The sequence below is a fragment of the Poecile atricapillus genome, chromosome W (genome assembly GCF_030490865.1).
Source record: "Poecile atricapillus isolate bPoeAtr1 chromosome W, bPoeAtr1.hap1, whole genome shotgun sequence".
Lineage (NCBI taxonomy): Eukaryota > Metazoa > Chordata > Aves > Passeriformes > Paridae > Poecile > Poecile atricapillus.
Genome location: NC_081288.1, coordinates 15619141 through 15641776, shown reverse-complemented (window position 1 = coordinate 15641776; position 22636 = coordinate 15619141). Strand labels below are relative to the sequence as shown.

The 22636-nt window shown below is 41.9% G+C and overlaps 1 protein-coding gene across 1 annotated transcript in view; it reads left to right on the top strand.

Moving 5' to 3' along the window:
• The window catches only part of LOC131592409 (fatty acyl-CoA reductase 1-like), a 114927-nt gene that overhangs the window by 77428 nt on the left and 14863 nt on the right, over positions 1-22636 (top strand). The window contains exons 3-6 of the mRNA XM_058863900.1: positions 13078-13253; positions 16126-16305; positions 20902-21079; positions 22200-22244. Coding sequence (XP_058719883.1) covers positions 13078-13253; positions 16126-16305; positions 20902-21079; positions 22200-22244 — 579 coding nt within the window. The remainder of the gene's footprint in view (positions 1-13077; positions 13254-16125; positions 16306-20901; positions 21080-22199; positions 22245-22636) is intronic.

Below are 22636 nucleotides of genomic sequence, written 5' to 3'. Positions count from 1 at the left end.
GAAACCATTAAGGATGGAAGAGCCACCAAAGCGTACAGTTGGAAAGGACAAATTCTTCACTTAAGCTCATTTCAGTCCACCTGTGTTGATAAAAACAGACTTATCCCTTAAAGGTCATGGTTTAATTATTGGCACTGATAATGACTTTCGTGGCCAACACTGAAAAATTTTTGAGTGGGTGGATTAAAGTCTCTCCCCATGAAACAGGTTTTCCTTTACAAAAGAAGTATCCAGGACTGTGGGCTAGTCCTAAATAATCTCTTAAGAGCTCTTTGTCAGCCATTTGATATGCTGATGTTTCATTTTCAGGGTGTTTAGCAATCCCACCAACTGGGAGTTAGCATCTCAATTTTACCAGCATGACATCTGAAAGTGGTTCAAAGCCCTTTCTGATATGGCACTATTTTTTCAGGACTTCTTTGGTTGCTATATTGATTGAAATACAATTTTAGGCCTGTTTGGCCTGCAGACCCAGCACAGCAGAGATTATTTAGAAGTCCATATCTATGGGACACTTCTCAGTTTAGGACTGACTGCAATGTTGCAGGGAATTCCCAACCTCTTATGTTAACTAGTAGTCTGGGATACTCTGCTGCTGCTACTAAAAATGTAGCAGACAAGGCAGAGTTTCACTTGAGTTTCATAGAAGCAGTGCTAAGCAATCTGAGACTTAAATTCTCCTTCCCCTCGGCATTACAGTAAAAATGTCCATTTTTAAAATAAATGACTGTGCATGCTCTAAACCATTCTTAGCTACAATAACTGATATTAAACTTCAGGGCGAAGTAGTGTTTCAGAAATGGAATCTGTCCTAGTAAAATCATACCTAAACTGGCAAGGTCTTTTGAGCAACATGCAAGGAAATGCAGATTTCCATGACTGCAGTGCTGAATGGAGATTAGCATCCTTTTGGAATCGGACTTTAATCTTGGAGATAATCTCCTGAGCTGCTGTTCCTGTGGTGGTGCATCACTGATCTTCATACCCTATAGGACACAAATAACTTCAGAATTGTCAGTGTTGTATATTAGTTATTTCTCTTGATTCAGAGTTATGAGCAGGTATTATTATATAAATTGAACCTTTTCAGGAGATGCTTTTAGGCATGTGGGAGGGAAGGAAACAGAGTGTTTTGGAGAGTCATCTCTTCCAGTGTAAAAGGGAAGAAGATATTCTTGGTTTAGTACATTTTTACTCTCTGAATTAGACAAAATTGAAATGCTCTGAGTGATGAATTGGGCAAATGATGGGGAGATAATAGCTGTGCTATTATCCCCGGAGAGAAGATGCCAAAACGGAATGCCTTTCGTTTGAAAGGGATGAGTTGCCATAAAACATTCCACATAAGGAAAATTGCATGGACTAGGATTTTTCTTGTCCTTTCCTCATAGTTCTGCTGATCTGGTGAGCTAAAACCTTTTTGCTCTGAAAATAAGTCTGAAAGCAGCATATCTCTGCAGTTAGAACAATCTACGTGAGATACTTGGCCATTAACTCGAATACTTCTGGAGAATACAAAGCACACATTTACCACTGGGGCACGTGCCTCTTCAGAGGTCATTTTCTGCAGCTGCACCACAGCAGTATTTCTCCTTTCCTGCTTGGGCACCCTGTACAGCTGCTCAGGAGACCCTGACTTGTGGGTGGTACAAAGGGTCCCAGACAGGTGGAGATTCAGTGGTATGGCAGCACCAAAAAAGGGTTCTGCAAAAGCACAGAGGAAGGTGGAGTGCCAGTAGAGTACAGAAGTCCCCCCATCACAATTAAAACTTAAGTGGTGAAGATCTTTTTGTGCTGTTGTGGTTCCCTCAGGCTGACAGGGCTGACACCATGAAACGATTACAGAATCTCTCTTAGATCAAAACACACCAGTGGGCTTGTCATTTTCTGGTACACGTGTGAGAAGCAGAAATGTCGTGAGCTGAGCACAGAAAATCCAAGAACACCAAGATTAGTGTTTTCTCATTCTGTTACAAATGCTTTGGAATTACAGGTGTGATTTGGTGGAAAGATGGAGACAGAGCCTGGTTGGGTGTGAGGCTGAGCATCCAGCTGGAGGTGGGTTAAAGGCTGTCCCTGTTGATTGAAGGATAGAGCTGGTCTTTCAGGCTGGTGAGCCAAAGCTGATAGCCATAGGTTACCTTACGAGCCTGGCTCTCCCCTTCAGGGTCCAGGCTTGAGACATAACCTGAATTAAGAGATTATGATAATATTAAATTAAGCAATACACTGCTGAGAGAGTAATAAAGCTATTAAATGATAACTAATCTAAAAGCACACACAACTGTAAAGCTACTAATTATCATTATAATTATTATGAATTACATCCAACTTCTGTTGAGTTATAACTCTACTTCCCTAACCCCTTCAAGTCTCTCCCCCCCTTTCTCCACTGTCTCACACCAGGTCTTTTCAGATGAAGACATGATGGAAGCTCCAGCAGCTTATCCAGTATGGGTCTTTTCAACATCACTGTGGGCTGGGATTCATCACCATTTGTAGGTGCCCCCACTCCAGAAAAAAAAAAAAGCTCCCCGTCCTCTTTTATTTTGTCCCTGATTTTACATATTCCTATTTCCTGTTTTCTATTTTTGGGTGTTTGGTTTTTGGACCACACTTGCATTTCCCTTTCTCTGTTCAAACTCCTTTGAAACAGACAGTCTGTCCCCAGTTACTTCTCCTAGTTGGTCCCATTACTGCTGTATTCATACTCAAGTTTGGTGGATTTTTTCAGTGCTTTTATTCAGGCAGTCTTGATTTGTATAGTTTTACTTACATGCTTGCCTGGGTACAGGTGACTTTGAAGTCTTTGCACCACAAAACTCCCCTGCCAGCATCCAGTTCATGCTGGCATCATATTGTTTACCATATTTACTCACTAAGACAATTTTATTTTAGTCTTGACTCTTCTACCCAGGTCTAATTAAGCACAAGCAGTTTCTCCTCTTGTGTATAGCCTGCATAACACAGCACCAGAGTAACCAATTTGTCACACTCTGGTTTTGTGCTCCTGCAGCTTGTCCTTGAGCTGTTTTAATCACTTTGCTCATTCTCAGGAGATGCATTTCTTGGTGCTCCATCACGACCTCCTGCATACACCTTATCATACTGTGGTAGTTAGTTGTACTGTATGCCCTAGAGATCCTAACTTTAGAACCACATATTTCGGGGCAGATCTTTCAGTATTGGGTTGGGTTTTTTTCTCCCCAGGAAACTGGAAAACCAATAGGCTGCCTCTACCAACTGCAGCAGGACTGGTGGAGAAATGACCTGTACTCTCAGTTAAATACGTCATTAGGATATATAGTATAGCCTCATGCAAGTAGTATTTGCAAACATTGTGTATTTCTTACTTGTGTGGGGTGGCAGGTGCATTTCAGTACCTCAGGATGGTTGGATGGGGCATGTTCTGTTTGTTTCTCCTCCACTCCTTCCACCAGGGTTTTTTGTTGGGGAGAATGAAACAGGGAAACCTTATGAATGTGATTATTTGGCAGAAGATTCTGAAAATGTGTAGCCTAGAATCGAAGTAGAAATGAAAGCCTGCTTTGAGTCATAAGATACTGAGTACTAGTTACTATGTGACCAAAGAACAATAGCCTAGCCAGCTAAAGGAGAGTCCCTGATGATGAAACAATGTCCTTCTGCTGATAGAGAATCCAAAGGTCAAGAAGCAAGGGAAGAATTTGTAAAGCTTTTAGAGTTTGAAATGCAACACTGTATGTTAATGTATTAATTCTCATAGGCTGTATGTAAATTCTTTAGTGGGTGTATCTCGTAGTGATTGGTTACTGGGAATTAGAATATTCACTATAGGAAAGCATATAGTGGATTGTAACAGGAACTTCGCTCTCTTAGTTTTTCCCTACTCTTACCCTCTGGTTTTCCCTGCTCTCTTGCCTCTTCTTTCTCCCTCTCTCCCTATCTTACCCTCTTAGTTTTTCCCTCTTACCCCTCTTTTGTTCTCCCCCTCTCTCCTAAGCCTCCCTGGTTCTCCCTGCTCTCCCTCTGTTGCTCTTGTTTCTTCCCTCCCCATCTTTAACCTCACCTCTCCTGCTCTCCCTGCTCTCTCTCCCCTCCCCCTGGGACCACGTGGACGCCGAGGCTGGCGGCGGACACGGGTCTCTCCCTCTCTTTACCCTTATAATAAATTGCTTATACCTGAACAGTTTGACCCAGGAGAAGTCTCTCACCGTGAGCGAGTGTTTTGTACATCAATATTTTTTTCACTGGTAGATTAAAGCATTAAAGGAATTTATAACCTCGTGGGACCACAGCCAAGGACACAGGCTCATTACTGGTAATCCCTGCTCAGACGGATGGGGAAGCTTTGTGTACAAACAGCTTTTTGTTGTTCATAGAATACCCCAAGATGGAAAGGGCCTGCAAGGATCATCAAATTTAACTCCTGGCCCTGCACAGTTCAACCTGGTTGGAAATGTTGCTCATTCTGGTGATACGTGGTCAAGTGATTTGTTACACCTGAAGCATAATTAGCCTGAGTGTTCACTTTTCTGCCTTGTATGGACTGGCTAACATAAAATCCATGTGCAATCTAGAGCTGGAAGCTAAAGGCAGCGAGCATGAATTCCAGTTCAGTTTACATGGATTATCCTCTTTGGCCTCCCTTGGAAGCAGTATGAGTTGAAAATAAACTTGCAGAGAAAAGTAACATTTCACTTGATAAATGTATTGAAAAGTGCATGTCAGTGTGAAGGATGTCTCAAGCCAGAAGTCCTGTGCTCAGAAAGTTTTAACATTCTGGCTTTAGCTGGAAAAATTAGTAGAGTGCCAGAGATGATAAGTTTGGCTTATTGATTCAGTAGTCTCTGAGGTGCCAGAGCAAGCTAAAACCTGATCCTGGTTTAAGGACACTTGATATGGCTTTCTCAATCCTGTTTAAAATGTGTATGTGTTTCTTTCCATACTAAAATATTTGGATTTCTCTACTGTTAAAAAAAACCCCAAACCAAGCAAAAACAAAAACAAAAACAAAACAAACCAAAAACAAGAAAAAAAAACAAACAAAAAAACACCCAACCAAAACAAAACAACAAAACACAGACTAAGTCCTACCTGACTGCAGACAAAACTCATCTTTCTCTGCCTTAAAGAGGAACAATCTTGCTGGGTGTGTAAAACATCATCTGACTTGTCTTTTACCATCAGGCCTGTCAGAACATTCTAGTGGGTTGCAACTGCAATGGCAGGAGAGGGAGAAACACTTCAGAGGGTGTAGCTGAGCCATCTGTGGCAACGCTCTGATCTTTGTATGGGGAAGTGAGCGACATCTGCTCCTGGCAGACGTGTTACTATTGCAGGCTGACGGGAAATGGCCCTCCTGACAACAGGTATCTTTGTTGTGAAACAAGACAACACCTCCTGCTTGATGAGACCCGAGCAATTGGAAAAGGGAGTCTGCATGCCAAAAGGCTGCTACAGACTTCCCGGGGCAATTCTGCCTTTTCCTTACATCCAGATAACTTGACAAAGTTCAGTGGAATTGATTTTTTAATAACTTTTTTTTGGTTTTGTTTCAACCCATGGCCAGGAATTGGTGAATTTTAAGAATGTTCACTATGGGTAGAACTAATTGAGCCAAACGTTATTAAAAAGAAGTCCATCTTTTGAATAGCAAACAAAGAGGCTGGATTCAGAGAGAAGGTTTGAGCTGTGTTTCCAGAGGGGCTTCTGCAACCATATCCAAAAGGTTTCTATGGATTCTTGAGAGAACTGGCCACAATCAGAGGCATAGGTTACAGCTTGTCTCCAGTAGCAGGGGTACTTGCAGAGCCAGACTGTGCTGTAAGTAGCTGACTCTATTTGGACAGATGGTTCTATCTTCTTAAAGAAGTTTTAATTTCCTTAAGCTGAAGGCTCCTTGGGTGGAAATCAAGGATTACTTGTAACTCTTTTACTTCCTTGCTTGCTTGGAATAGTGACACTACAGAAAATCGGTTTATGATGATTAAGAGATCCTTTCTTAGATGTTTTCTTAGAATATCAACTGTTTTCTTCTTCACTGGGTTGATCTCTTTTTCACAAAGGCCCTCACTTCTAGTAGTGTCCCTGTTCTTCCTATCAGTCTTCTAAATTGCATTAGCTTCCAATAATCTCTCAGGGATTTCCCCATTTGTTTTCTCACTGTGTGTGCTGCCTGTAGCCTGACTGTTGGAATATGGTCCTAGTTAAGTGATAGGAAAGAAAAAAGACAGGTATTTAACAGGCTGGGGTACCCCAACTTAGGGATTTTCTCTTAAGCACCACTCAAGAAATTCTGTTTTCATGATGAAGCTAACAAAAATATATGTGGGATGACATAAGGCAGCCAAAATATTTGTGTCAGATGTGAGCACTAAAGAAAAATGCTGAAATGAGAAATTATTCTAGGTAAATCACAAAATCATCCAATGGTTTTGGTTGGAAGGGACTATAAAAATCATCCCAGTAGGTGGCCATAGGCAGGGACACCTTCCAATATACCAGGTTACTCCAAGCACTGTCCAACCTAGCCTGGAACATTTCCAGGCATGGGGCAGCCACAGCTGCTCTGTACAACTTGTGCCAGGGCCTCCCACCCTCACAGGGGGGAATTTCCAAGAATATCCCATCTGAACCTGTTGATGAGAGCAAGAGGTCCTGCACAGCACCTCTCCTCACTGACTCCTCTATCACTTGGAGAAGGAAGTTTTCATCAATGCATTCCAGGAACCTCCTGCAAAACTTCCATCTTTAATCAATTGTACCGTTTGACACATCTATAAATTCAGTAGTCTTGGCATGACTTTCAGTCATTGAGACCACCTGGCAAGAAATGGCTCGCACTCATGCCAGAAACCTTTTGTACCTTCCAAGACATCACGGCCACAGGTAGGATATCTGTTTGGGAAAAGCCCTGGTTCTGGGCTAGCTCCTGACCGGGCTAACTCCTCACTTGTGACCAGTGACTTGTTCTTTTTTCCGGTAATCTTCTAGCAGAGTTCATTCTAGAAGAGTGAATTACTGTTCTACTGTACTCATTTCCCAGCTGTTCAGCTCTCTACACTTGAGTGCCCTCTCACTGCAATGCTTGAAGAATCTCTGGCTCTGATTTGAGTAGCTTTAAATATTTGATGCATTTGCCTTGATCTGTTCAGCTTCTGCTGTGTGTGACATCAAAGGATTTTTACCTCCATTTACCATTTCAGTTAAGGTGCAGTTTGGTGCCCACATTACCCCTGATCCTCTTCATGGTGATGTTCTCTGTTTTCTGGCTCAGAAGGAGGGCAGGGTGAGGAAGTGCAGGACACCCACCCTAGGCTGCCATTCCTTTGGAAGAGCTTTTTGGAAGGACCAAAGTTCAGAAGACTGCATCTCAAGACTTGCCCAGATACACTCCTAGGAGCTCAATGGCCCAGATGTTTTTGTCCTTGAAGCAAAATTTGAAATTGCATCCCAGAACTGTTTTGTACAGTGCTGCCTCCTCTGTGTGTCTGTGTGACAGCCAATATGCTCTCAAATGGGAAAGTAATTTTTGTAATGTCTTTAAATATCTTTCCAAGTATTTTTTGGTAATTTCTGACATCCCCAAGAAGTTTGACACAGTCCTTAGTCCCAGCTGGTTGTCCTCAGGAACTCAGCAAACACTCCTGAAGTTCCCTGGTGTCCAAGCAAATCTGACAGTGGAGCTTGGAAGATCTGTGATTAAAGGCAATGTGTATGGAAAAGGAGATAAAGATCCTGTGTCTGGATACCTTTATATTTACTGGTATTTCCAAGTCCATACAGTGATTCTGAAACCCTGTGGTAATCAATTCTGCAAGGCAGGAACTGAGGAAGGGCACAGGGATCTGACTCCAGTTGTGACTGCTGACATCCTTTGGCAATTGACTCCTGTTGACCCATGGCCTCATTGGGGCATAGTTACAGAGAAGGTTGAGAAAGAAAACAGTCCTAGGAAATGTGTGGGAAGAAACGTTTTCAGTGGTTCCTGTAGGAAAAGCTCCAAGTGTTGCCATTCTCCTTCCCTGCACTTACATTCTCCCCCATCAAACATTGATGCTGATCTCAAAGTATCACCTAGGGGCACCGGGAAGATCTGTGATAAACATCAGAAAACTTCTTGTTCTATCCATGACTTGTCCACACACACCTATAAGATGTCACTAGAGACAATGGAAAGCTTTTCCATGTGTCTCAAATCCCTCACGCTCCTGTCCACAGCATCTGACTTGGAAAGTGTTCCAGATTCACTGCTGTGTAATTCAAGTATTCTTTCTAGAAAACATCAGGCTTGGTCAGCAGCCAATTTTCAAGGAAACTGGCTATTCAAAACCTCATCCCAAATAGCTGGATATACATATATATATACTTAGCTGACCTTTATTGGAACTTTCTGTCCCTCTCTTTCTTTCTGTAGTCTTCATCTTTAAATAATCAGCTGTTTTGTTTACTAGATTTTGGTTGTGAGTCCTGTATTTCCACTACATTAGCTCTACTCAGGGGAGAATAATAGCTCTGGATTGAAGCATAAGCCAATTGTTTTTCTGTAATGAGGAATGCTTTGCTGCCTGCTTTCCAGCTGAAGAGATGAATTATGCTTTATTTGCCTTGAGAAGCACTGTACTTAAAAGCAATTTTCTGAAGAGGAAATGAGGCAGAGAGTGCAAAAAGGGGGAGAAAAAAAGGCTCTATCCCAATTAAAGCTTCCTGATCTGCATTTTCACACATTTCTTGACTGAATAATCCTGGTGTTTATTGCTGGAAATCTACCAGGCGAAAGATTAATTGCTGGATAATTACTTTGAAGCTGACAAGTTCTATCTCAAATTTGTTACAATGGCAATTCAGAAATAGTTGTGTACCTTCCTTCCTTAAATGTATTGGAGGATTTTATCAATAGCAAACACAAGTGATAAACTCTTTCAGCAAGACTAAACTGCAGGCATTCGGTGTTTTTTTTAAGAGTTTTTTCCATGACTTTCAGTAGTTTAAATTTCTGATGATCACTTGTGTATTTATGATGCTGTCATTGAAATCACCGAAGGATGGATGCACACCCTGGGGGATGTTATTTTGTGTATTTATATATAGGCTGTTCCCCTGCATTTGTGCACCAATGCTCTTTTCATAAGAGGGATTTCAAACACCCTGGGTTTAAAATTGTTCCACATACCCAGTGGACACCTTTTTCTTTGAAGAAATTCTTTGCCCTCATTCTTGCCCTTGGTCTGTGTCTCTCTTAGGATAAATTATATATTTCCTTTACAAGGAGCAAGTCTTGCCTATATTTTCCTGCATCATGCTAAGCAATCCCTTCCATTTCTTTATCTGAGAGATGGAAGCTTTTTACCTGTTTTGGGGTTTTTTTTCTCTTTTCTCTTTTTTTTTTTTTTAATTGAGCTCTATCAATCTTAGTGTTCTCTTGGTTCATTGTATATGAGTTCCATTTTGTGGAAATTCTCTGGATTTTCTCCATTTTAAAGGTTGTCTTACAGTAATGCCTTGAAATGTTCATGTTGTAATGTAAGTTACCAATCCTCCAAAAGAAGCCTGATTTCCTGGCACCTATTAAACACACCTGAGGAAAAAAGGTTGCCTATCTTGGCCACACTTAAAAACTTGATGCTTTCTGGGTCAGTCACCAGTGCCTGATGGGGTAGAGGGAGATCCAGGAGTGCTGTACAAAAAAGAAAGGACTACCCAAGCCTTTGAGAAGGCTTTGAAAAGGCTAAACTCATGCAAGCTCTTTTTTTAAAGTGGACCATGGCTTAGGCACTCTACTTTTCATTAGTTTGTATTTGCTTCACTGAAAATGCCTCTTAAGATGTGAAGCCTTTGGCATTTTGCAGTGTTCAGTGATTCCTTTATTTTTCAGCTGTTCCAGAGATGTGCAATTTGCCCTTTCTTTGACGTTTTTGTATCTTTGTGGCATGGAAAAAATTCTGGTTGAAGGATTGGTAGGCAGAAACTTTTCTGAATTATTACATGCTTTAAGGCAAGAGCAGAGAACACCAAGAACTGCGGATATCCTTTGGAATGGGAGGTCAGAGCTTAGGAGGGCAGGAATAGGGAAAGTGTCCATCAGACACACTCAGCTAGAATGTTGGGAGAAATTCCTGATGTCCTGTTTCCACATTTTTGACAATGTACAGTGAAAACACAGAGATCTGATTAGTACTATAAAGGGGAATTGCCTGATTACAAAATCAGAAATAAGAAATTTTCCCTTCTGTTGAGGGGCAGCACAGCCCATGCTGAACTTACATCCTGTTTTGAGGTTAAAAATGAGGACAGCAGCATTAGGATGCTCAAAAAGACAATGAAATCAGGGTAAAGTTATAACTCATTTCACTCTCAGTTTCATTCATATTGGACAACTTGAAGTCAAAGGCCTTTCCTTTCTCTTCACTGTAATTTTGTGGCAATTTCTGTATCCCTTCAGAAGTGCTGCTGACCTGGCCAGTCTTTTCATGTAATTTCAACAGTACATCAAGCCAGTCCACTGACTATTTTATATTGCCTGATGGCTTCTAAAAAGGAAAGACAGAACAATCCTTAGGCCTCACACAGTTACTGGGGATTTATTATTTATGTTCTTTGTGAGTTCATCAGAATTTAGAGATGCAATTACAGTTTACCTTCAGACTAAGCATCATCTTTATGTTAAGTACTCCTTGAACTTCAGGAAGCAGTATAAAATAAGCTGCATTTGTTTTGCCGTTAAATCTTCCCTCATTTCCCTGTAAAGCACTGACAAGTCTGAACCCTTCAGCTTCCATAAAAGAAGCAGGAGACTTTGAATAAACATCTGCTCCCATTATCTGATTTAATGGTGACAATGTACTGAATGTTCCTGTGGTGCAGAAGGTTTCCAAAGCAGTGTGCTGACTTGTATGCTTGCATTTGGAAATTGCCTTCATCCTTCAGAGGAATGCAGTGAATCATTGGAGGGGATGAAAAACTGCAGCAGCTGAGTGGCACGTGGTAGCAGCAGGCACAGAAGCCGCAGGGGAGATTATCTGCAGCAGGAATGTCAGGAGGAGATGTAAGAAGAATTTAGCTGTCAGTGGTTGGCACTGCAGAAATATTACTCTTACTTTATATGCCGTGACTGAAATGGAGAAAGGGCTGATTCATTCTTTCTCTGCCTTTGCATTATTTATGCTAAACAAGTGGAAAATAACTCTGATTTTGTAGTGTTTTGCACCCTCTTTGCAACAGAACAAACAAATTAAAAATAATATTCCTGATAGTCACACAAGATAGACTTGGTCTCGTGTGTGTTCTCTGAGAAACCTTTGCATTTTGTGTCCCATCAGGGTTTGCTGGCATCTCTCAGGAGATGATGCATATTTGGAGAGCCAGCGTAGCACCGTATTAGAGAACATGCAGACATTAGGACTGTTGGTGCCTGGGAATTCAGTTCCTACAGTCCAGCCAGCTCTCACCAACACCTTTGCCCATGAATAACTCTCTCTAGAGATCTATTTTCTGGCCTAGCCACACTGATGAAAGATGTGTGCACTCAAGTGCAGCTGAGAACAGTGAAATGGCTTTGTATTGTCCTAACTTGGGCTAAAGTTTCGTGTTTATAAAGGATGTGCAGCTGTGTGGGAATTTAAAATAAGTACAGAGTGTAGTGCATAATGGGGAAGGCTAATGATTCTTTTATCACCTCTTTATCCGTAGGAACCTCAAGGTTTACCTAGATTTGCTTGTCAGATAAGCAGAAAGATGATAATCCTTTAGTCAAACAAACAGACAAAAAAATACTGCTATTAGGATCAATTTAATATTTCACATGTCTCTTAGTATGTTTAATTTATGTCACACAATTTCTGCTCATACATAAGCACTGGGCATATCAAAGGTAGAAGAAACTCTAAGAAAAATAGAGGCCATGGTAGTGAAGATATTTCCAAACTCGGTGTTACTGGTGTGTAGGCTACAGAGAAGGGGAGACAGCCCTAAAACACAGAGCTACTGAAAAGTCAGCTGGTCCATCCTCCTGCCCCAAGGCAGGTTCAGCTGTTCCCTCCCTTTCCTGGCACTACTTACCTAGACAGCTCTTAAAGGTGTCCAGAGGTGGTGTGATTTGTCCTTTGCATCCCTCAGTAATCTCTCTCAGTATTAGGTGTTCCTGTCAGTAGACTTGTTACCTTGGAGGTGTGATTATCCTTTAGAATCTAGATTATACTGCTTCAGATCCCACAGCCGTTCCATTATACTGATTCTTTCTACCTTTCTTGGTAGAAATGACATGCCACTTCACTCAAACCCCCAGATCTCTCCCCACCCCCCCCCCCCCCCCAAAAAAAAAGAAAAAAGGAAGAATCTTTTTGTACTTAACAGTTTCTATTAATTCAGTTGAAATGGCTCAAATATAATTATGCAGAAATGTGTCTTGGAGTCATATGATCTATGGATTATACTTGTAGGAAAAAAAGGGCTGGAAGACAGCTTGAGAGGCCAAACAGCTGCACACATGTTCAGTTTTGCAAAAGTGCTGGTGGCACTCAGCAGCTTCAGCAGTGGGGATTATTAAGATGCCCCATCCATCCCAAAAAGCAGATCCTGGACTCCTCTGACATGAACGAAGAGTGACAGTAGACAAGGAGCAGCAAAGGAAGAGAGGAGGAGGAGGATCAGGACTGTGCCCAGTTCCTCTCCTCTCTGCAAGTCCTTTGTAGAACCATCTAGCCTGAGTCTAAAGCTGCACAGGTTTTCCCACTCCATACTCTGCCCTCCTGCTCTTCAGCTCCTGTTTTGGCCCTATGGGCAGCCCTTGAGGTCAAGTAGCAAGTGGTTGCAGGAGATGTGGATGTAGAGGAATTTTGGTGGCTGTCTGAGGAAATGAGTGGTGGCAGAGAAGATTCATTAATCTCTTCAGAGCAGTGCATTACCCCCATATTTTTGTTCTGTTTCCCTTGGGAGGGAACAAGTGAATGGACTATTTTATCATCTCACCTGTGTCCCCCCAAACAGGAATTCTCTTTTGTGCCAGTTGCATTGATTGATGTAATTGGACTGGCTGCTAATCAAAGTGATCTCAGCAGCCTAATTCTGTACCTGATCTCTCTCTGTTTGTGCTTCAAGGTCTTTGACAGGGTCCGAGAAGATTGCCCTAATTTCCATGAGAAGATTAAGCCTATTAATGCTGAACTCACTCAGCCCAAGCTGGCCATCAGTGCTGAAGACGAGGAGGAGCTTCTGACCCGGGTCAATGTTGTCTTCCACTGTGCAGCCACAGTTCGCTTTGACGAACCCCTCAAGTACGTCCTGCTTTTCTGTGTTTGCTGAGTGTGATCCAGGGTGCACCATGGCACTGTCCAGAGCATCCCTTGCATGGCTGCACTGCTAATTCCCCACTTCCATGTTCGTGCTCCCTGTGGTTCTGTGCTGAATATACAGGGGGTGTGCTCTGGGAGCTGTCTTGGCACAGTCCCATGGGAACAGAAGGAAGAACTACAGGATTGGGTTGTAATACTGTAAGGGAGTTAAGTATGACCTAAAACTGGAGTGGGGAAATAGGTGGTTTAGGCCATCAGGGAGATGTTTTGCCAGAGCTGGAGACAGCTTGAAGTGAAATGGTGTTTTGTCTATCTCTAAAGCTGGTGTTGTTAATGGCCTTTCTTTGTCATTGAGTAGATGGAGAGGGAAATGAGCTGGTTTGAAAAAACAGCCCATCACAACCTTTAAAATACCCAGCTCTCACAGTGATTAACTGTTTACAATAAGTGCTAGGTTTCTAGGTTTCTGAAGGAGTTCCCTTGGGAGTGCCTGTCCAGGCAGGCTTTTCCATTGAGAAAAAACAGCAGAAATATGCCACTGAAACAAGCTTAAATGTGTAAGTGCCCATTGTCCAGTTAAGCAGAGATGGATGATCTGCGTTGCCAGATCCTCATATTTCTTTTGAAAAACACTAAAGCTGTGATAGTAGAAAACACAATTTGTAATATCAATCTTTATTTGCACATGGGCTAAGGAGATATCTACTGTGTCCACCATAAATATTTGCGTTTTAGAACAACTGATTGGAGAAACACCAGAAAGGAAGCAGCTCTTGACGTAATCTTGAGCCAGTATGTAGGTAGCCATAAATGTATTTAAATCAATGGACAAATAAACCCACTTTAAAAATAAGTGTTAGTGGCGTGAAACATCACAAGGAAACCATATTTTTAATAGGGAGGATAGCTAGAAAGAAGTTAAAAGTTTAAAAGGTCATCAGCTTGCAGGCAGTGTAGATACTATTTAAAGACTGCTTGTATGTGATCTGTCAAAACCTCTCTAACAAGGAAAATGATGATTAGAAGGCAAAGTATAAGAAGTTCTTCAGCTCAAATTATTCCTGACTGAATAATAAAATATATCAGATGGATAAAAGTTTTAGCAAGTATGAAAGTACAATATTGCTGCTCAGTTAAGAATTTCAAGCAGCAACTTGATGATGACACAAATAAAATTATTTTTTCAACATGGCATAAGCTCCAAGATTACAACAGAATATATAAAATCACTAGATAAGGAAGGAGCAAAAGCATTGCTGTGAAAATACTGGAAAAGTAGCAGTGGAGACACTAAATTAATTATTGGCATCAACATGCAGTATATTTAGGGAATTCTCCAGATGGAATTCTTGAGGGCAGAAATCTCAGAAATTGTGCTATATTAAAATATTAATAGATGCTGTTTTAACAGAAATAGAAAAAAAAATAAAGACATAATGACAAAAATAATGACAAAACAAATAGCAAATCACTAGGGTTAGATGATACTCCCTTTGAAGGCTAAAGGAGCTCTGAACAATTCAGCAGTAATCTGTCCTAGGCCCATATTATGAGCACAGTTCTGTTCTCCTCTGAAGGGATGCAGTCAAACAGAAATGTGCATGGAAAAGTAACTTTTGTCTGAAGGGTTATTCAAGTAGAAATATTGGTCCTGCTAGAAGGGCAGGAGAAAATAGAAATCTACAGAAAATGCTTTCCTTTAATAACAGTGTGTAAAAGGAAAAGTATCTCTAGCTTTAGATACAGTGGTCCAAATATTGATTGTACTCTTCAGCTGATGTTTTCATTCCTTTGGACTATTCACATTTTCTCTTCAACATAATTAAGTTTTTTTAGCATACACTGTGCTTGATGGCATAATTCCTAACATTGTATATGTCTTTGAAAGCTTCTACTCCTGGGCTGAGCAGATTGCATATTCCTGAGGTTTCTCCCTTCTGGGAGGCAAAGTGTCTCTATTCCAGTACAAAGCATGCAACAGAGTCTGCTGGCTGGTCTGTTGCAGATTGTCTCTAGGACAACTTCTAGCTATGCTGAGTGCTTGAAGGTCAGCCTTGCTAACCAGGACATTCTTTCTCTTACGCTTATCAGTTCTTGTCTCCATTGCTTAGGAACTTAAGCTGTTATTTCTAATTCTGTCTTCTTTGATTATGAGTAGCTTTAAACTAAATGAGAGTGTGTTTATATTAGATATTAGGAGGAGATTCCTTGCTGTAAGGGTCCTGAGGCCTTGGCACAGGTTTCCCAGAGCAGTTGTGGGTGCCCCACCCTTGGAAGTGTCCAAGGCCAGGCTGGATGGGGCTCTGAGCAAACTGGGATAGTGGAAGGTGTCCCTGCCCATGGCAGGGAGTGGAACTGGATGATCTTTGAAGTCCCTTCCAAGCCAGGTCATTCTATATCTATAATGCTATGAATCTGGGCTTTTTTGGGCCCAAGGACCCTTTTCTGCTTTCTGAAACCATGTGTTCATCTGGTTTAGCAGTGGTCCCTCCAGAGAGCACTGAATGTGTGCCATAGGAACCGTAGTGCCATTTCTAACCAATAGGGGTTAGAAATACATGTTCCAGGGACAGGTGGCCAACATGTCACATTTAGAGATGTTAGTAAAGTCTTACTTGTCACCCTTTCAAATTGAGTAAAAATACTTGAGAGACATTCAGTGTTCAGAACAGCGAATCCAACAGCATTGCTTTCAAAGCTGGTTTCACACTTGCATTTCACTGACATTTTCTGCTCCACCATGTCCCCTGCTCCTCCCTGACTTCCCTTTCCGTGATGAGGTTTGGGTAAGGCTCAGCCTTCATACGTTCTTTGCAGTGAAATGCCTTTTGCTTGTTTCCCCTGTGTTCGTTAGACATGCCCTGCAGCTGAACGTGATGGGCACACAGCGGCTCCTCGAGCTGGCCCGGCAGATGCAGAATCTCGAGGCCTTCATCCACATCTCCACTGCCTATGCAAACTGCGTCCGGAAGTGCATCGAGGAGATCATTTACCCACCCCCAGCCGAGCCCCAGAAGCTCTTTGATTTAGTAGAGTAAGTAGGAGTTGCATTGCCCCTTCCAGTGCTGGCTTCCCTTCATCCTGCAGCAGACCTGGAAGCTGTTCACAGAATTGGGTGGGATTTCTGTTCAGAGGTGCTGTTACTGCTGTTTCTTTGTGTTTATTTAAAGACTGTGATTTTATGAGCGTCCAGTATTAAGTTCTGCAGGAAGGTATTTTCTGCCAGGAGTGAAGTTGCTGCTTTCTGTAACACTCAGCTCTGCTGCTGCCTTAGTAAGAACTGATTTTTTTCGTAAACCTTATTTCTTTTATCTTTTCAGCTTCCCAGTGTTGTTTCCACTTCTTTCAGAAATCCTGTGGTATTTAACTGGAGTTATGTGGGGATGAGTAAGAAATAGGCTATTTTAGACAGTTCAGTGTGAATCATTTAGGTTGGAAAAGACCTCTAAGATCACCAAGTACAAGGTTTGACTGATCATCACCTTGTCAACAAAAACAGAGCACAGAACGCAACATACAGTGGGGTTTTGAACATTTACAGGATTGGTGACTCCACCACGTCCTTGGGCAACCCCTTCCGATGCCTGGCCACCCTTTCAGTGAAGAAAATCTTCCTGATTTCCACCTCTCCTGGCATAGCATGAGGCTATGTCCTCTCAACCTGGACAGGAATACAGGGCTTTGATGAAACAACAAAAAAAGCTTGATTAGCTGAATTTACCAAAATAAAGAATAATTAGAAAGAATAACAAAATCAGATGATAACGGTCCCAGGAGACATTCTCCTTAAAATAATTTTCCCACAACTGTTATTGTGTTTTCATTAATTTTTTAGGGGTGATATAAGCAGCTGATCTGTCATCTATTAACCCAAAGAGCTGGTATAAAATCTTTATTCTTCTTGATTTAGGGTAATGGAAGATGAAATTGATTAATGACCACTAAGAGAACTGCTGCCTTTTTTAAATATATTTTTTTTTTTATAAAAAAAGTTTGACTTAAGAAATACTTTAACTGTCTAAGCATTACTCCAGGAAAGTTAGTACAAACTATTTTTCCTATTTGAATTTCTCTAGTAGCCCATATTCTTGGATATGTTTACTTCCAGCTAGTAGTCATCAATCATTTATCATTTATTCAGTAAGTGGAGCATGATAAAAACTTGAGAAATGTCTTAGTGCTTTAGAGCAATGGGGCTCCCTGGCTCAGTGTCTTTACCTCAGGAGTGTCACTGAGAGATGCTATTTAGGGTAACTACACCAGCCTGAATACTCTTTTCTGTTCCACTCACAGAAGAGTCTCAACCTTTTTAATGTCTCCTCATGTGCTGATGGCTCTGTCTTTGTGCTGATGTTAGTTGTCCTTCCTCTCTACCTGTTCTTTAACTCTACTCCCTCCCTGAGGTGTGGGGGTCAGACAGAACTTCATGCAGTCAAGGTGTGGTCACTCAGCTTCAAAATCACATCATTGATCTCATTCTCATGATTCTCTGATGATGGCCAGCATTTCACTGATTTTTTGTCTGCTTCGGCTTACTGACATGGAGGTTTCAGAGCTGTCAGCTGTGATTCAAAAGCCTTTGCTGAGCTACAGTTGCCAGTTCTGAGCTCAGCCACCTCTAACACCAGTTCTGATAGACTGCTTTTCCGTAAAAGTGAAGCTGCTCTGTCATCTTTTTGCCCACTGACTCAGTTTTTTGTCCTTTGATGTTCATCACTGTTAGTACTCTATTTCATAGTCCCAAAAAGCTTACCATCACTTGCAGCTCTGAAAACAATTAGTGTTGATGGCTCAGATTCAAAAAAAGACTGCAGCACAGGTCTGACTGATAGTCAGAAGTGTGGAGAAGGGCATGGCTACCTCAGAGGTTCTTACTTGATCTGCTTCATATAAAACACTAAGAATTTAAGTATCTTAGCTTGAAAATACTGCAGAGAGGATGATGTTTGAGATGCGCCTTTAATATTTGCCATTTAAGTGAAAGAAGTAGTGTGTGGATATCTGGGTGCAGAAGGTTTCAGAGAGGGGAGTAACAAGTATCAGAATTTTACCTTCAAAAGGGAGGGAGGGAAAGTAGACAAAGAAATATAAACTACCTTCAAAAATGGGGAGAAATACAGATTATGTTTTGCATCAGCCAGCTGTGGATGATTCCAATCACAAGCCTTGTCTTAAGGTGCTGCTCTGCAAGTGCTTTGAGAGGGATAATTGAACAACTGGATGCAATAAGAGATCCATTTAACAGTGCTTTTGGCCATGCACTTGATAGATGCTTATTCACTTGAAATCTCAAGGAGGACTCCCAGTTGTTTATTTTTCAGCTTTTATCTTCCTGTTACATCTTGCTGTTTCAGTATTCTGATATTTAACCTGCACGTAAACCCTGAGGCTTAAGCTGTGTAAACCAAAAGTCACACTTCTAAGTGCTGCCAGGCCAATGGGGGAAACATATAATCTGCTGGATCAAGCATGGTTTGCCTTAATCTAAAGCTGAGGGAAATCAGCTTTGTGCTGAAGGGTGTGCTGAGGTAAGGAACACAGCAAAGTCTCGGCTGAAGATGTGGGTTGGTTATTGCAGAAAATATAAATCCATCATTGCTTACAAGAAAGAGTCTTATTAATGCAAAGCCATCAACACAGAAAGTTGTGTTTTCCTGTGGCAGAGTAATTTGGTGCATATAATGGAGAAGTTATTAATAGTTTAATTTGCATCATTTGCTAGGAAGGGACAAATGCATCAGTGAGCCGAAGCAGCAGCTTTTGTGAGTGAGCATTCCAGAATCTTCCAAGTAGGTCACAGAGCAGTTCTCCTTGCTGAAGTGTCAGCTCAGCTTCCCTTATGGGAATTTTGGTCAATCAAATCACCCGGCAAGCTGGTACCCTTGGGACAGGGCCTCAGGTGATGCAGTAGCTCTCTGGAAGGATGAGGGTGAAGGGAAATTGCTTCTGCTTGTACTTCTGCACCTGTCTGCTTTGTGAGAATGCAATCCTGCAACCCTCTATTATGAAAATTAAGAAAAAAAGAAAAGGGGAAAAAGACTTGCACACAGCTTAATGAATTCCCAAATGAACTTAGTGTTCCTCCAGGCTCTGCAAAAATAGCCATCTCCGTTTGGTAGGTTGGTAATTAGCTACTCCACTGATTCAAACAATAGCAGTTTAGCTGAGAGCCTGAGGTTCAATGGCTGCCTAAGCGGCTTTGCAAATCATGTCAATATTATGTGCTTCTTGTAACCTCTGTGTAGTTCATATTTTACGTTTAAATGCTTTCTTCTGCCTTGTTTCTGCAGCGCAGGGCCAGGCTTGCAAAGGAAGGCATTTATGCCGCTATAGGGCTTTTTTATTTAAAGAAAAAATCCTATATACTAAAATTTTTCAGATTTTTAACACATTCCAAAACTTAGAGATTTGCTGCATCCAGCGCTCCCCTGTGAATCAGTGCTCTCTCATACAGCAATTTCCCATCTGTGCCAAATTAGAGCCATCTGAAAAGTGCTGGGCCACCTGAGCCACCATGTCTTTGAAGGGTTGACAGAATCAAGGAGTTTTTCAGGTGTGACAGCCAGCATTGTATTTCTCTCCCCTTGACCTCTGCCTTTTTCTGAAATTCAAGACAAGGAGGGGTGAAGTGAGGATCTGCCGGAAGCAGTATCCTTGCAGTGCCCCTGGGAAGAGTCCACCTCTTCAGACTGAACTCTAAGTCCGTTGACTTAATTACAAATTGGATTATAGGAGCTAATCCTTGATTCTGTGGTGTAACACCAGGCTGCTGGGAGCCTGTCAGGGACTGGCAGTGAGGGCTTTGGAAGCACAGCCAGTTCTTGTCCTTTAGACCCAGGTGCTGGCAGGACCTGTGAGGTCCTGGTGCTATGCCAGGGAAGAGCCTTTGGGCATTAGGCCCTTCCTGCAGCTCCATTGTGATAAGGGCTGCTTTTTAAAAGCTATCTGCAGAACTGCTTCTGATGGATTAGGTACTTGAATATCTTCAAAAAATAAAAAAACAACTTGGAAGAGTTCTTTTGGGTTTTTCTGGTGATTTGGTTTTGGTTGTTTTTTTTTAAGCACCAGCAGTTTCCTGTGTGAACAAACCTGTGGAAAGCCTGGTAGAAGGAACATCTAACACTGCTAATGGTGGAAATCCACTGTTGGAATAATATCTCTGTAGGACATTGTTCCAGCTTTTGAGACCTTTGTCTTGTTACACAACTTGCCTTAACTCTAGGTTACCCGGAATATCCAGAAATATATTTGGGAGTGTACAGGGACTGTGTTGGCTAAGGATGAACACTGCTGAATTCCTAGGCTGGAAAGCTCCATCAGGCTGTAGACCCTGGCAATATTTATGTTACAGATTCCAGTGAAACATTAATTAAGCAAGAGATTGCTCTGAAGGAAGTTTGTAGAGGTACCTTTATTGGAGCTGGACACTGTAGCATGAAGCTCAGGGTTTATTTTGCATCATGAAGAAAGTAGCCTTCTCCCACAGAACTATTTTAAATCCAAACCTTAAATAGCTTTGGCTGTTTTGTCCTCTGTTTCACGTGAGGATTCCTGTCTCACTGGTCTGCTTTGCCCAAATATTTTTCTCTCCCTGCACGGTGGATGATGGTGTTCTCCTTGTTTCCTGTAGGTGGCTGGATGAATCTATCATTCAAGACATCACACCCAAGCTCCTTGGGGAGTGGCCCAACACTTACACCTACACCAAAGCCTTGTCAGAGTACCTGATTCAGCAAGAGAAAGGAAACTTGAACGTTGCTATCATCAGGCCGTCCATTGTGGGAGCCAGCTGGCATGAGCCTTTCCCAGTAAGCCTGAATATCCAATTCCCTACTGAGAGTCTTTGGATGCAGCTGGAACTGTGGTACTGTCAGGAATCTGTCTCTCCTTGTAGCAGTGTCTTGAGAAACAGGTGTCAAGTTCATAGGGAAATGTATGGAAAAGGTGAAGATCCTGTGCTGGAGTAGAACAGCAAGCCTTCTTCAGCATCTTGAGGAAGAACTCCTGTGAGAAGACCACATTTAAACAATAACAAGAGCTGGGATAGTTATGGTGCAGAATGCTGGGCTTGCAACTGGATTGTCCATTCAGGCACACCAGGGGTTTCTGTGCTCAAAACATAGGATCTGAGGGTTGGTTGTACTCCTGGTGCATTCTGGTTGAGGTACAAATGCCAGACACTCAGTAATTAAATGCAGCTGTACTTTGGAATGAGATAATTCATTAAGCTGAATATACTGATAGGAATTATGTGCCCTAACATTGCAGCCAAATTGGAAAGGCAGCACAAAGTCACCTTTGACTTTCATGCAGCCTGAAGTGTGCCAGAGATGGCTGAGATACAGCCAAGGCTCTGGGCCAAGCTCCCCATCTTGGAGAGACAGAGAGTTCTGTTTGCTGTCACAACCTGTTCCAGGTCAAACAGCTCATCACTGCTCTGATCTCCAGCTCCCACAGGTGGCAGCTTACCTGACCTGAAGTAGGATGGGTTTCAAAATGAGTGGTATGGTTTGGTTTGGTTTTGGGGGTTTTTTATTTCCTTGCTTTAGAAATTAGCTGCTGTGACCAAATCACTCTTGGTGACAGCTTCATGTTATTTGTCAAAGGTAAATATCACTCCAGCTGTTTTCAGCAAATGTGGCAGCACCAAGACACTGTGGTGTTTAAAGCCAGATTTTATTCCTGAGGCCAGGGAGTAGGAAAGAAGTGGTTTCTAAGAATAAACTTAGATTCTGTTGATGTGTAAATTGCAGGCAATGCATCCCCTGGTACTGGTTGGCATGCTGGCAGCTGTCCCAGATGAGCTGGCATCCATCTAAACTGGTGTCTTCTTGCTTCTTTGTCTACACCATACTACTGTCATCATTTAGAAGCCTGTGTAAGCAACATATCATTGAAGGGAACACTAATCATTCTCCTTTTCCACAGGGTTGGATTGACAACTTCAATGGGACCAGTGGAATATTTATTGCGGTATGTCTGGTTACTATTTTATCTCCCTTAAAGCAGAGTTTGTTACTAAAATAGAAATTCTGATTGCTATTCACTTAGAAACTGTGTGCAGTCAAGGACCACAGGAGTTTTCTGAGTCTGGGAGAAAGATGTCCCACACTTGCCACGGGTTTGTCAGCCGGAGGATGGTCTGTTTGTGTTGAGGTCAAAAAAAGGACATTGAGAGACTATTCATGTTGCTGGTTCACTAAAATGTGAATTGCAGTTCCTAAAAACTCCAAAAAATCTAAAGGTTTGGTCACATTTAGCCAGATTTTCAAAGAAAAGGCAAAAGATGTATCCTTGACATGAGGGTAATGCATGGGTATCACAGCTTGAGTCTTTTAACACAACTTTATTTTCTAGGACAGGTT